Source organism: Scardinius erythrophthalmus (assembly GCF_964197995.2).
Source record: "Scardinius erythrophthalmus genome assembly, chromosome: 5".
In the NCBI taxonomy this organism is placed as follows: domain Eukaryota; kingdom Metazoa; phylum Chordata; class Actinopteri; order Cypriniformes; family Leuciscidae; genus Scardinius; species Scardinius erythrophthalmus.
Genome location: NC_138225.1, coordinates 44,949,058 through 44,963,671, shown reverse-complemented (window position 1 = coordinate 44,963,671; position 14,614 = coordinate 44,949,058). Strand labels below are relative to the sequence as shown.

General features: G+C 40.9%; 2 protein-coding genes across 4 annotated transcripts in view; one reads left to right on the top strand and one right to left on the bottom strand.

Annotated features, from left to right (window-relative positions):
* Positions 1-607: 607 nt before the first annotated feature.
* On the bottom strand, positions 608-4,823 carry atp6v1g1 (ATPase H+ transporting V1 subunit G1). Its single transcript, XM_081366163.1, has 3 exons — positions 4,566-4,823; positions 2,453-2,553; positions 608-1,404 (listed from the first exon to the last, which is right to left on the bottom strand). The coding sequence occupies exons 1-3, from the start codon at positions 4,645-4,647 to the stop codon at positions 1,231-1,233; spliced, it is 357 nt and encodes a 118-aa protein (XP_081222289.1). The 5' UTR covers positions 4,648-4,823; the 3' UTR covers positions 608-1,230.
* Positions 4,824-12,430: 7,607 nt separating this feature from the next.
* fer (fer (fps/fes related) tyrosine kinase) overlaps positions 12,431-14,614 on the top strand; it is a 43,351-nt gene continuing 41,167 nt past the window's right edge. Inside the window, exons 1-2 of one of the 3 annotated variants that reach the window (XM_081367066.1) lie at positions 12,537-12,615; positions 12,735-12,816. The gene's annotated coding sequence lies outside the window, so the exon portion shown is untranslated. Of the gene's footprint in view, positions 12,616-12,734; positions 12,817-14,614 lie in introns of all 3 variants that reach the window. The other 2 variants (XM_081367063.1, XM_081367064.1) reach the window with 2 other exon arrangements.

The following is a 14,614-nucleotide window of genomic DNA, read 5'->3' as shown; positions in this document are numbered from 1 at the left end:
TAACACCACTGAAAAAAATTAAGATAAAAAAAGAAATGTAGCGATTTATTAATTTGTGTAGATTATACAATATAGATTTGGCTCTTCGAGAAAAGTGTGCCTGAACTTTCTCCGTAAAGAATCAATATAATATCGTGTTGTGAAGCCATCTAAAGTATTAAGTTTATAGCACGTTATTATTTTATAAATGAAGACTTAACATGCAAAATTTGAGCATTTTTATGTTTTTATCAGTGACATTTTTTGAAAATAAGGCATTTCAATAAATAGTAACCTTTTCATTGCCATCAAAGTGAAATTACTGAACCTAAGCATAGGAGCCAGATAAAAATGCTCATTTAAAAGAAAAATGTCCGTCGAACTTGGATGTTTTTGCATCTGAAGTCTTCAAATAGTAAATTGGTTCTCGAGAATAAATAAATTGTGATGAATGAGCGGCATCTGGCAGTCAAAAGCGTTTAACCATCACTCTTGCCATCTGAATTTATTAAAAACTTAACTTAGATGCAGACTAGACCATAGTTAAGCAATATTCACTATGATATATCCGCATTGTTCTAGAAAAACAAGTGGAACAAATTCACATGGAAAACACAGTGTGGATCCATTTGTACACAGAGACATTTATTACATTTTCACAGCAGGTTCAAATAGAGGAATGCCATCTACATTTACAGAACAAGAGCGCAGGGAGGAATTGTGGAGCTAATTTAATTACTATTTCTACATTAAGATAATGGTATGAGACAATGAGCTTTGTCACAAAAGAGCCGTTGAAAAAAATTTAAACTGTGTATACATCAATTAGATAAAACAATAACATCTGATTACTTATAAATTAAGAACATAGCATCAAGATACAGATACGAACATTTAAAGGTATCATTCACAAAGAAAGAAGCTCACTCTGATAAACCAGACAATACTACAGTTAACCAAGAGAGCCGAGACAAAGACTTGCACTGGATTATATCACAGATAAATAAATGAAAAACACTGCAGGAATGTGTGTGTAAAGTACAAGACCCTTGATTGGTATATGTATCAATGAATATCTTTTGAAATCGCAGGAAATGTGTTGCAAAACAGATAAGAAGTGTTTCATTAAGTGTAGTCCAGCGATTGCTAATATTATGATTGTAACATGTGATATGTCCAGTGGCAGTCTTTGTCTCAGCGCTGCGTGGGCCTTTAGAGATTGTAACGGATGTGGTGGTTGGACAGAGCGGTTTATCCAGCGACGCGGTAATTGGCGTGGATCTCTGGCTTAATGTCGCACACCATCTTCAGCAGGTTGCCAACCACAGCCTCCTTGTTCTGCTGAAAACTGCCCTGGATGTGTTTCATCTTATCAATGGTCTCCTTATCCACCTCTACAGCAGAGTTTCCATGGGACCCTAGTGCCTGCAGGACCATACGATGGGACATATTCAGAACTGATACTAATGCACAAGTATGTTTCTTTCAATTGCAGTATGGTGGTATTTGGATCTGTAAAGGTTTCTCAAGAAGACGTGTGACCCCTAGGGGTCCATGATGGAACTGCTTTAATGTACTTGTTTATTGAACAATGTTGTAAAAGCAATAACTTAAAGGTGTGCATCACACTGATTTTACCCGGTGTAAGGTGGCCAAGTAAAACACACATTAGCTCATTGCTTTATTTTACTTACTTACATAGAAAAGTATTGTATTGTATTGTTTATTGAAATGTTATAATATTAATTCAAATCTCAGGGGGGCATTTCAGTTAATTACCTTAAATGAATAATTTAGAAGATAGGCTGGTAACTTCTGGGATCCATAATGCAATTTAAAAATTAACATTTTAAAATAGAAGCTCTATTTAAAATTGTATTAAGACTTTGAGATTTTCTCCTATAAACCTAATAAAGCGCAACAGTCAGTGACTGCCCACTTTTTTTCCAAAAGTTTTTTTCCTGTTCAGTTTTCCCATAGGGATCGTCGACAAGATGAATCGCAACATTACAAACTTGGATTTCTAAATGAGAAAATCTAACAAAAAGACAAAGGTAAATGACAGTTTTTTTGTGTGATGGGAGTTTTTCACCAGGAATGTTAAACAATATATTTTTAAAATAATTTGTACTGATGGCTTCAACAGAAGCATATGCCATCTGTTAACATCCTCATAGCTCATAGATCTGTCTTTAAAGGTTTAAAAGTTATCATTAAAAAAATCAATTCCCTTATGGAGAAAACGAGTGGGATTTTACTCCCGGAACCCCGGACTATATGGACGTTAATAAAACGGTGGAAGTTTTGAAATTACAAAAGCAAGACATTATAACTGCCAATAACCAGACACCTGAAGCATTCCTCAAAGCACAGTACTGAAATATCTTTGACAAGATTTCACCCAGGTAAATACAGAAATACTGACAGGAAGAATACAGATGGATCCTCGAATCAAAAAATGTATAATTCTCACCGCAGCCTCCTTTGTCTTAAACTCTTTCTCCCTTTGCAGACGGTACTGCTCAATCTCGGCCTGCGCCTCCTCTTTGGCCTGCTTCAGACGCCGATTCTTCCCTATTGAAAAAACACACACAATGCTCATAATAATACATCAGTGTTTCCCCTACAATGTATTTTTCAGCGCCGCTGCAAAATCTTCACATGATCAATAATATCACGACATTCACTTACACACGTTGCCATAAAAGGCGCCGTTCACATGCAAATATTTCAAATGTGGGCGCGCGGCAAGTGCGCTCATAATAGAAGCGACGCGGCGCGCGCGTTTTCAGCATGGACAGTAAAAAGGTTTTCAGGCGCGCCTCAGTTCATGGTTGGTATAGCAACGACAGACGCCACGGGAGAGCGAGCAAGCGCTTGTGCAAAGGAGAAAGCGGTACGAACTTTTCTCCGTTGAAGTCTATGGGGTCGCTGTGTCCATTTTTTTACTGTCTATGGAAAATATGCCGTCCCGCCCCTCCGTATTCGGCGGCAATAAGGTTTCATTCTCGCGCAGCTTGTTTTGGTAACTTCACGTGCGAGTCTTTTCCGCTCCGTGTTTGCGCCGCGCTCTCGGTTCCGTCACGTGTGTGTGTGAGTGTGTGTCGGCGCACTGCGCTCTCTGCTCAATGTTCCACTCCATGTTTGCGATGCGCGTTCTGCTCCTATGGTTCTGCTCTGTGGTTAACGGCCCAAACGCTCCAATCATGTACCGATCACGCACTGGAAAAGCAAAGTCCTGCTCAAATAACATGAAATTTCTCAGTAGAAGACTTCTGCTTGCTGAGATGGTATAGCCATGCATGGTAAAATGACCTGCTCTGATCACATACTCTGGTAATAATAGCTTTGTATGACTATACTTTATTTTGATAATTAGTCAAAAAATAAATCTGTTAAATCTGAGTATGTTGCATAGAACTGAATGAAGAATAATATATTGATGTTTTATATTTTAATATAGGGCTATTTTCTGTCCAATTTGTGTGGACATTTTTCTTTTTTCCCCCTTTTTTGTGTGTTTGATTTAATTAGTGATTCTACATTTAAATATTGATGATTAGGCTACAAGTTTGGAGGAAATGCAATTAATTGCGATTAATCACAGCAAATTGTGCGATTAATTAGTTATTTTTTTAATCGATTCCCAGCCGTAATATATATATACATATATATATATATATATATATATAATTTTTTTTTTGACATAGTGCCCCTTTCTTACATTTGAGCCTCAAAATGTATGTCTCAAAATGTACATTTCTATCCACAAAACTTGCCAGAAGTCATGGTTTAAGGGGTTATTAAAAAAAAAAAACTCTTCCGGGGGTGCATGCCCCCGGACCCCCCGCGAGCGGCTTGGTAACAACCTCCGGCACGTAACAGCACCGCTGCTGGAAAAATTTATAGGGGAAACACTGTACATTCATATTATATTACACCGTATAGACTACACAGAGAGGAAAACAATTATAATGCAGTCAAATATTGCTCTAACAGGGAAATTCCTCTCTTGTGTATGGGAAATCAGAGCCACCAGCAGAAAATCTATATAAAAACAGGAACTGAGTGAACGTCTTGTGAGTCAATGTCACACTCCAGTAAAGATATTTAGTACACCTACAGTCATTATTTCCTTCACTATAATAAAAACCATCCTGAAATCTCTAATATGAATAGCAACAAAAATGTGCAAAATTCCTCAACAGAGTGATTGATTTCAAAGGCTAAAATGTGGTGATGCCGTATTTACTTTGTGTTTTAAACCTTTACAAACATCATCGGTGTAAATGTAATGAGCCATAATGAATAACGTTACTTAAGTTAAATGTCAAAAAATGGTGTAAAATCCATTATACAGGCTTTTCTACCGAGCAGTCTGTCACACGACAGAGAAGAAGAAAAAAACGGTACACATTTCCATTTGGTCGACAATGGAAATAATATGATATAATAATAAGAGACATGTCATTTTATTTAAATCCAGCTAATTCGCTAATATACCCCGATGTTATTTTATAGGCTAATGATTTAGCATGTTAGCTAAGCGCCTGTCTGTAGCGTTGACAAGCAAAACGACAACTTACTTTTACGGGCTTCAGCGACCTTTTCTGCGGCTCGTTTCTCAGCCTGCAGCAGCTGCTGGATGCCCTGAGACTGGCTCGCCATACTTCAGTAAGGGGAATATTTGAAACACTGCGGATGGAGATGTTTGGATGTCCGTATCTCCTGCAGTGGAAGGTCGACTGAACGTCAGCTGACTAGCGTCACACTGGACCGCTGATGACAATCACGTGACTGCACGAGACTAGTAGCGTGTCATAATTTCACTCTACCGTTAGGGGACACAGGATGTCCACAGGATGTTGATAAAACATTGCACTCACTGTTTTTTTAATAGCCTAATGAAAACATATTTAGGGGTTTAAGCACGAAGTGCTGAAAACCTATTGTAATTGTTAGGATTTTTTATTTTATTTTTGCTATAGCCTAATGATGTGAGTTTACATACTTGTCTAATGAAACAACGGTTGTAGTCCTTATATAGTAATTTGTTATTAACTTGAAGTTTTTAATGTTGTTTATGTCTATGTGGTGTTTTTAATATGCTTTAAGACAAACCATGTGCAAATTCACAAGTAAACACCATTGCTGAGTATTTTCTGTAACTTAGTAACTGCAGTACCAATAATGTTCCAATAATAAATAAACCAATAATGTAAACAGGCAGCGAGCTTTAGCATGTCATAAACAAGTTGAGGGTGAATAAATGATGATAGAATTTTAATTTTCAAGTGAACTATTCCTTTTAATTTAAGTACTAAAATAGCTCAAGTTAAATAAACTAAAACGTAATAAAAACTATATAGAGATATTTAAGACACAATTACTAAAACTTTAACAAAATGAAAATGAAAAATGCCATGTGTTACTTGTTTCTTGTCTGGATTTTTAGGCTTTATTTAGTTTCCTGTTTCTGATTTGTTGTTCTTTTAGTTCCCCTTCAATACTCCCAAAGACACTCACCTGTGTCTTGATAGCTCTGTAAGCCCCAGTGTTTGGTATGGTAGTTTGTTTTCTGTATTCTTGTATATCTGACCTTCATGTTCCCTGGGGCTCGTTCCATGATTGTTGTTGAACAAACTCAGGGTTATGGGATTAGTTTTGAACTGACAAAACCAAACCAATCCAGTCAGGTTTGTTGCTATACCATGACACTGGGTGCTTCTCAATTCTTATTTGTGCATCCTCAGTTCCTTTCCTCGCTTCTTTTTCTCGCGTCTCAGCTCCACCCCCTGTAGGATGTGAGGGAAGGCTGCAAGGAAAGAAATTGAGGACGGAGGAATCGAAGGAAAGCTTATTTGTATATTGGAAAATTCTTGATTACTCGAGTGTCACTTCACTGCTTCATTAGCTGCACTCAAAGGATCTAAAATCTTAAAGTTTTGTTATTTAAGAAATTAATAAATAATAAAGATAAAGCAAGATGCTCTTTTGATATATGTGTGATATATGATTTATTTAAACTGCAAAGGTAACGCATAAATTAATATTATTGTGACAGATGTGAAGGGGGAGGAGAATTTATACGTGCGTCAGGTTTCTCGACAAGAAAGACTTCCGCATAGGATACACCTGTGCATCCTCGCTCATAACTCCTCTGGAAGCTTCCTCACTCTTTGTTCCTCGCCTCCTCGCGGTGCAGTTAGAGAATCGAGATGTCCTTCAATATGGCTGAACTCCATCGGTTTCCGGGTCATAGGATGGAGGACGGATTGGCGAGGAAACGAGGAGGGATATTGAGAAGCACCCACTGATAATTAACTTTCACTGTCAACTCAGGCTTTGACCCTGAGTTCATGGAGCACATGCACATGAATGTGTGACATTACATCATTAGCAAATAGCCAATCACATGCCTTGAAACAAGCAAAACTGCGATTCACTTCTCGCAAGATAGTTAGCACGAGCCACTTCTCTCTTCTGTTGAAGGTTAAGAGATTGACAAATATGAAGTATATACATTCATTTACACAGCAAGAAGAAAATATCTTGCTATATCAGTGCAAGTGAAAGTTATGAAGTTAGTTTATATAGTTGATAATATAGGTATACAGAGATTGTATGCTCACATGTAGTCATTTTTTAATTGTATCTATTGATTCTAAAGCGTATTTATATTACTGTTACGAGTTGGTTGTAATAAGTGCACAAAGAAGAAGAATCCAAGGGAACAGGTTTTAATAATAAAAAAATTGCAGGAGAATACAGGAAAGCACAACCAAACACTAATATAAATGAGGATGAACAGAGAAAAAGGGAGAACTCAGGGTTTTTATGGACAGAGAAAACAAAAGGAACTAATGAGATGATTAATAGGTGACAGGTGAACTGAATGATTAATTAACCAGACTGAGGCAAACTAGGTCACAGGGCAGAACCAAAAACACAATGAAACACAGGAGACGGACCATACATGTAACATTTTGCCCCCTCCTGGGAAGGCGTGTCCTCGTGCAGTAAGCAGTCCAACTGTGGAGGGAGGGCGGAGGCTCTGGAGGAGGGCATAGAGCAAAGGAAAAAGAAAAAGAGTCCAGGGCAAAAATGACAGTCCATGAGGGAGGGGATGGTGGGAGGAGCCAGTGAGGAGCCAGGAGGAGGAGGAGCCAGATGTTGCTCCAGAGACCAGCCGGGACGAGGCCCCAGGGCGGAGTCGAACGCGGGAGGAGCCATGGTGGCGACTTGATGGAAGGCACCCTGGGGATGACCGATGGAGATGGAGCTGCTGAAGATGGAGACACTGGTGCAGATGACAGGCCGATGAGCCCACACAAAACTGATGGTACTGGAGACCAAGGTGGAGCGCGGTGACGAGCATCGGAGGAGTAACCAGGGAACAAGAGGACAGAGGCAGAGCCAGTGGGACCGAGTTTGAAGGTGGAGCCAGACAGAGTCGAAGGCACAGGCAGGTTGACCACGGCAGAGATAGAGTTTGGTGGAGCCATATGGCCGATGGTTTCCGGTGGAGCTGAGGGAGGAGCCAAGGCGGAGCTGTTGTGTAAACAGGCCGCGATGGAGCGATGGGCACAGAGGCTGGAGGCGGAGCCAGGGGATTGAGCCAGGCTGGTGGCCTGAAGCACTGAGGCAGATCCACACATGATGTAGGAGATGTAGAGGGGCTGAAGGATACCAGCAGAGGTGGGGTAGAGGAACTGGCTGCTAGAGGAGGTGGGCTGGGTGGGCATTCTGGAGATTATGAAACTAGTCTTTTATATCCTCCTCGAAAATGTCCATCAGTTCCTCAAAAAAAACTCCCCGCACGGTGGATCAGGCTCGTCGATCAGGCCTGGTCTGCGTTGGGCTCTAAAACCATCTGTCGGGTTGTTTGCTGGTGGTGAATGGCTGGTCTCTGGCGGTGCTGGAGTCGGAGCGGGCCTGGTGAGTTCTTGGCGGGGCAGACGGTAAACGGGGAATCGTTGCACACCAGCACCCACTCAACAAACTCAACAAAAGATTCCTGAGGACCCACACCGGGCAGGCGAGCCTTTGTTGTGCACAGGGATAATGCGTGAAGCTCGCCAGATAGAGGAAACCACTTGTGTCGGCCTCAAGGCCTTTCTGCTCCTGCTCCAGACAAAGCAGTAGTTCAGCAAGTGAAGTTTTCGGCCATGTTTTTGGCCAGCAGTGGGCTTCAAAATAAGGGCTTCAGTGAGGGGTGACCTGAAAAGAACAGCACAGTGAGCGTTCTCTGTTGACGCAAACTGATCCACTTCTGCTTGCCCGAAAATGTTCCAAACCATTTTCAGTGTCAGAGGGTGTAGTCTCCATTCTCCTAGGACTACTCCTCCTCTCGACAGCATGTCCAAGCCCGCAGATCAAACAGCCAGGGACGTGGACAGCTCGAATGGACAGGATATGTTGATCTGCCCACAACAGAAGACTGGCAAGCTTCATCAGGGGATGCGAGTTGATACCCCCTTGATGATTTATGCATGCCACCATCGTCTGATGAAACAGAGCATAAAAACACTCAAGAGCTAGTTGAACTGCTCTCATTTCTAGACAGTTTATGTGCCATGCCTTTTCCGTGTGCGTCGTGAGAGTTTTTGCGTCTGCACACCTGTCACATTGTTACGCCTCGTTCTTACATATTTGTACTTTACCAAGGGGCCATTGCATCTATTTGCAGCTTACCAGGATGCGCAGCAGACCAGTGTGCCAAGCATGAAACAGGACACAGTCTTTCAGCCAGTCTGTTAACTGTCACAGCTGCAGCTATCACCCATAGTATTCCTTGAAGCATTTCAAAGGGAGGGTTTTCCCTAATTCAAACATTGCGAGTGCATGTTTTTTTTGCGAATGTTTACCGTAAGAACCAAGCAATGAAGGTGCTTGATGATCACATGCTTGTGGCTGTGCAACACATTCGGTGAATGAACAAGAACCAGCTAATCGCCGAGGTAGTTCAGAACACACAATCAATCAAAAAGAGGAGAGAATCAAAGAGCGTTCATGTATCTTGTGAATGTGCGAGATATGCCTTTGAACGCAAATCTCAGAGAGCGTATGTGTCAAGGGGCTATCTGAATATGTTAATATGCATCTTTCAAAACAGTCCAAGTGGACCTTGTTGAGTCACCCTCGTCATGGTATTGCTAGGTACCGGACCTGGTCGAACACTTAGAAGCACAGATCCTAGAGAGGCACTACCTTTATCTTGCATTTCGTGAGAAGTGTGAAATTCTGCTCATGGGGTGCTTTGAGTTGACACAACAGACATAGCACTGTTGGAACGAGGAGGTCTGCGAATAAACTGTAGCGCACATCCACTTATCATTGTAATTTTTACATAGTCTAAGATGCCAGGCAGAGCCTGCCATGAACTGGCAGCGTCTGGACAGAAGCTGAAGCAACTTTTGCTCAGTACAGAGCAGTCTGCTTGAAGCGAGGTGCTGCTTTACTATGTAAGCGAGTGGCACACTGTGTTTTGACTTTATTGCATTTCTTAATTGGAAAGGCATAGTCATGGCAAAAGACAATCGGCTCCGTTGCCCAACATGCAGGGTAACGTGAGACAGTCTGAACAGATGTATGGATTTTACAGCTGGCTTTAACGAAAGCAGCAGTACACTCCCTTATGGAAGCAGCAATACAGCTGTGGTTTATCATGAAAAAGCTATGAATGGCGGCAATGCTGGTATACAGCAAAAAGCGCAAGTAGCACTACACTCCCTCAGGAGAAGAGCATCAACAGTCGTTGCTATATCATGAAAAGGCTATGAACGGCAGCAGCACAGATGTATGTAGAGGTTAGTGTAAGCAACACTAGATGTCCTAACGAAAACAGCAGCACCGCTGGTGCATGTATCATTGGAATTCAGTGAGTGGCGGGAGCGGCAGAATTTGTGGTGGTTAGTATAGACAGCACTGCAAATCTTTACTGAAAACCGTGGCTTAGGCTGGCCACAAAGATTTTAAGCACGATTTTGGGCCCGATTTGCAACCCGCAACGATCTCATGTGGCCCAATTCGAGGCTTCTCGCAACATACTTTTTGTCCAAAAAATCCTCAATTGTGTGGTGTCATTACGATTATTTTACTGCTCCCGATTGTGTAGGATCCCGCACAATCCCAAATCGTAAATATCAAACATGTTTGATATTTCCGACTCTTGATCAAGCTGCCTCTGACGATAGCCAATGAGAGCAGGCAAGCTTCACCAACCGGATGTTGCGTGCTTGTATAGCTGAAACTTTTTCAGTGAAAGTGGAGTATTAAGAAAGAAGATCACTCATGTTATTTTTATTCTTTGTTTTCCTTCCCTTAAAATAAAATTCACACCAGGAGAACCAGCTGATGACGTTGATCGTCCTCCATTTGTTTTTCTTCTCAAGTCACATTTGATCTTGCGAGTTTCTGTGAGATCTCGTCTCACTGTGGAAATGTTACTACAATCGACAGGTGTGTGGTCTCGCGGTCCGAACAACTCTTTAAGAGTGTGCATTCGGAAGATTATAATGCTGAAATTCGGTTCAAACTGCCCTACCCTTGAGAACTGCGGTCTCACAACCGTTTTAAAATCTGTTAAGATTTGAAAATCGTCTAGTGTGTCCCAGGCCTAGGCTTAGCCGGTGTTTATACAGTAATAAGCCATAATTTCAAGGCTACTTTGTTTATGACAGCTCGCCGCTAGTGCGCAGGGCTGATAATGTAAGTAAGCTATTGGAGCTATTTAGGCTCTGTACAAGACAGAACGACACTCTGAGATGGGGCGCTGTCTATATCGTGAAGATGCAAGTGTCATGCCCCATCGGGAGCTCGATGGGAGATCATGGAACCCGCACATGCGCTGCTAGACTTGCTTAATGTTATCTAGGAGGTTCTCGAAGAACTCACCGGAACGCTGAAGAGGATAGGTGCAGAAGCATCAACTGTAGGGGCTGACTAAACATTGAAAGAGGCTTCTTTTATGCATTCTCTTGAAAGAGTAAGGCTACGTTCACACTGCAGGCTGAAACGACCCAATTCCGATTTTTTTGCCCCTATGCGACCTGTATCTGATCTTTTCATGACAGTCTGAACGACACAGATCCGATCTTTTCAAATGCGACCCAGGCCACTTGGGTATGTGGTCCCAAATCTGATACATATCCGATCTTTTGAAATGCGACTTCAGTCTGAACGGCCAGGTCGCATGTATCCGACCCGCACGTTATTGATACGCGAAAAATGTCATTATTCTGCATTGAAGTAGTCGTCGGTTTGAAAATGGACTGCATATTCGTCGAGCTGAGGTAAATCTGCCGAACGGGTCGACCTCGACGAGCCCGTTAATTAAAAAAAAAGCCCACGGCCATTATATATACGTTATGTTAACTTATTTGTGCTGAATCTGATATTAGATAGGTGGCTGCTGTCTGGCTCTTGTGTAACGGTCGCTGCGTGCACTCATGTGTGAGTGTGTGTGTGTGAGTGAGTGAGAGAATCACAGTTAGTTAAAGCAGAGACGGGCTCTGGTTAAAGTTTAGCTACTTCCGCAAACAACAAGTGACGTCGTTGACCTTTGAGTACTCTTCTGCGCATGTGGGTCACTTCTGGGTCATTTCACGTTCACACAGGAGATCACAAAAGGTTGCATTTAATTGGAAATGTGAACGGCCTTGCAAAAAAATCGAATTTAAAAAAAAAATCGGAATTGAGCATTAAGCCCTGCAGTGTGAACGTAGCCTAAGATTCTGAGGCAATGTCGCTCAGTGCTGCCTTATATATAGGGAGCAAGCCTGTCCCTATTTCGCGCGCTTGAGTGCCATTGGCCGTTGTAGAACAACAGCGTTATTCAATGAGGTTTCTGTATTTCTTTTTGAAAGATGTTTCCCCAAAGCGTCAGATTCCGGCACAATGTCGAAGTGACCAAAATCAAAAGGGAATCATGTTTTTTGGCGGATTGATTACCATTTGTATAACCAAAGTTATACAAATACCATTGCTAATTTGTGGCTACTAGTTTAACCACAATAACCATGGTTTTACTTGTAGTAAAACCATGGTTAATTTTCTGTAAGGGTAAAAAGTCAAGTCCACGAATGTGTTCATCTGGACGAAATGGCGCCATCCAATGGACATTTTTATAATTACTCTGAAAACAGACTACGGATATTTGGTGTCCCAGACAGACAGACAGACATCTGCTGAGCATCCATTTAATCTCAACACACTGAGTATGAGGGAGTGACTGGTTCTCTCTTAAAGTTAAGTGTTTCGAAAGTGTACAAAACTAGGATATTCAATCACTTCAGCAGTAGTGTATCTCGACAAGAGCCGTTCTGCAGCAGCCTCCTAAGTTACTCCTCCACACCCCTCGTGTCAATGACCAAAATGAACACCTGTCTGTCTTCTACTTTGAAATATATACAGTAAATGCAGTAATACTCATTCTTGACCACACACACGCACAGACACATACACATTGTTGCAGGGCTCGGAGGGTCGTGCGGTAAACGTCATAAGCCTGTGGTAGCACTGGAGTGAGCGGAAACCCCTCCCGAATCCCAACTCAACTCCTCCAACCCCAGTCAAAGAAAAGAGGAATACCGAGGAATCAGGAAACAAGGACAAATACCACAATACACCATTACAGTAAGCCAATGAACTCTTCTATCTCATACGCAATTTTTTTCTCACGTAAATGGCGTTTAGTGTGCCGCGAGTCTCGGTTATGCGCGTTTGTATTCAATTCCTTTGCTGTTTTTCCAAAGGAAAAGGCCAGGCAGCATTAGCAGTGCAGCGCTAGCAGCGGCTAACGTCCCACCAGCACAGGAAAGCCAATGAACATGTTCAGTAAGCCTATAAAATGTGTTCTGCAGTTTGTCAACTGTCAGTAAATGTTATTTGTGGTGGTTATGGATGTGTGAATTTGTGTTATATCTGAAATCAAAGAAAGAGTCGCCCGACACTCTTCTTAAACTTTTGACAACAGCGGTACGATAAGGGACCAGATAAACTGCGGTTTATTCACATTGACCAGTTCAAACAATCGCATATTATTAGTATGTAATGTTATTCTGTTAGATTGTGTCACATGTGCATTGTGGAGGAATGCTGAGAAGGGCTTTGTGCATAAGGAAATTGGTCATCTCATTGAACAATGATTGGGAAAAATCCTTTTTGAATTTCCTCTTTTATTTAATTATCATAAACTATTTGAATTACCCTGACTAAACATTACTGTGTTTTGTGTATAGATACATATATAAATACAAATATTATTCAACCATCTTCTGGTTGTCAAACGTTCATGTCCATCATTCATAATTTAAAGTCCAACAAAAAAGTGTGCTTGTTCTGGGTTTATTTAAAATAAATTCCACTCGGTTTGATATTTGTTATAATACAATACATAATATGCAGTATAATGCAATTCATCCAGTTATGTATGACACAAACCAAGTGTGCAAATATATTTTGTGGCCACTCTATGCCTAGAATGAAAATTAACTCACAGTCCTTTTGCTTATTCTCACTATGTTTTAGTTAATTTCTGCCATTGACAACTGGGAGTCTATGCTAATGTTTTGGATTTGAACAGTGTTTTGGATTTTGAGCAACATGCTACTCATTTCCTGTGGGAGAACTGTCACAACCACTGGGATGAGATGGCAGCAATTATTAAAACATGTGGTAAGAAACATCCAGAGCACATTTAACCTGAATTGCAATTGAAGTACACACTTGTATGTGTCTTTGATCGCCATTATGTTATTGTTAACATAAAGCAATCGCGGTCACGAGAAGAAGCTGACTTTGTTTACATGTTATGTTTGGTGTCCTGTTCTTCAGACGCTCAAATAAAGGACTCGCATCACATTCCTCGGCTAGTTTGCTCAGAAGTGCTATTCAAGCAGTTGTGCCCCCACAGAGCTGTTCTGTTGCACACAGCAAATCCTTGTTGAGCTAAACTCCCACTGATGTGCATTAACCAGCCTAATTGTGTTATGGGTGAGAGAGGATTATACAGCACAGTGGTTATTTTACAGCTCTATGATGTGTTTTCACAGATGGACCTGGCTTTTGCTTTTGAGCTGTCGTTGAAATTGGAATTGCTGTGTTTTTTGGTATTGATTTCATTATTGGTTTTATTAAGCTGGTTTCAGACTTGGTTCGATTGCTTGGTCGAACCCCCTCCTTCTACCTCTGCAGGTTTCACATTGTTAAATATTTCACATTGCGTGTATAGGCGCCACGCAACACACAATGGTCAACCAATAGACTTTACATTTTTTGATTGCCAATGACGATATATTAGAGAGCAGGGATATAAAGCTGTTATATATAATATTACACTATTTATTAAAAAAAAAAATATATATTTTAAAGATAGTAAATAGCACATGCTGCAAAGTCATTTATTTTTATTTTTCAGTAATAGTTACTAAATTAGAAATACATAATTTGTGAATGAATCAATATGAAGAAAACTTGAAAAAAAAAGTATACTTTAAGGAGCATCTTCTTGATTCTGTAGTACTATAGGATTTTTCTCAAATAAAGAAATTGTAAAAAGCATGGACAAAAAGGAAGTAAATCTTGTAAGTCTGTCCACTGGAAATCATATTTTCTCAAATAAAGAACAGGTAGC

Coding starts and splice junctions, on each gene's coding strand:
- atp6v1g1 (XM_081366163.1), bottom strand. CDS start 4,647: ATGGCGAGCCAGTCTCAGGGCATCCAGCAGCTGCTGCAGGCTGAGAAA. Junction 2,554..4,565: donor GGTCGCTGAAGCCCGTAAAA/GTAAGTTGTCGT, acceptor TTTTTTCAATAG/GGAAGAATCGGCGTCTGAAG. Junction 1,405..2,452: donor TTAAGACAAAGGAGGCTGCG/GTGAGAATTATA, acceptor ATGGTCCTGCAG/GCACTAGGGTCCCATGGAAA.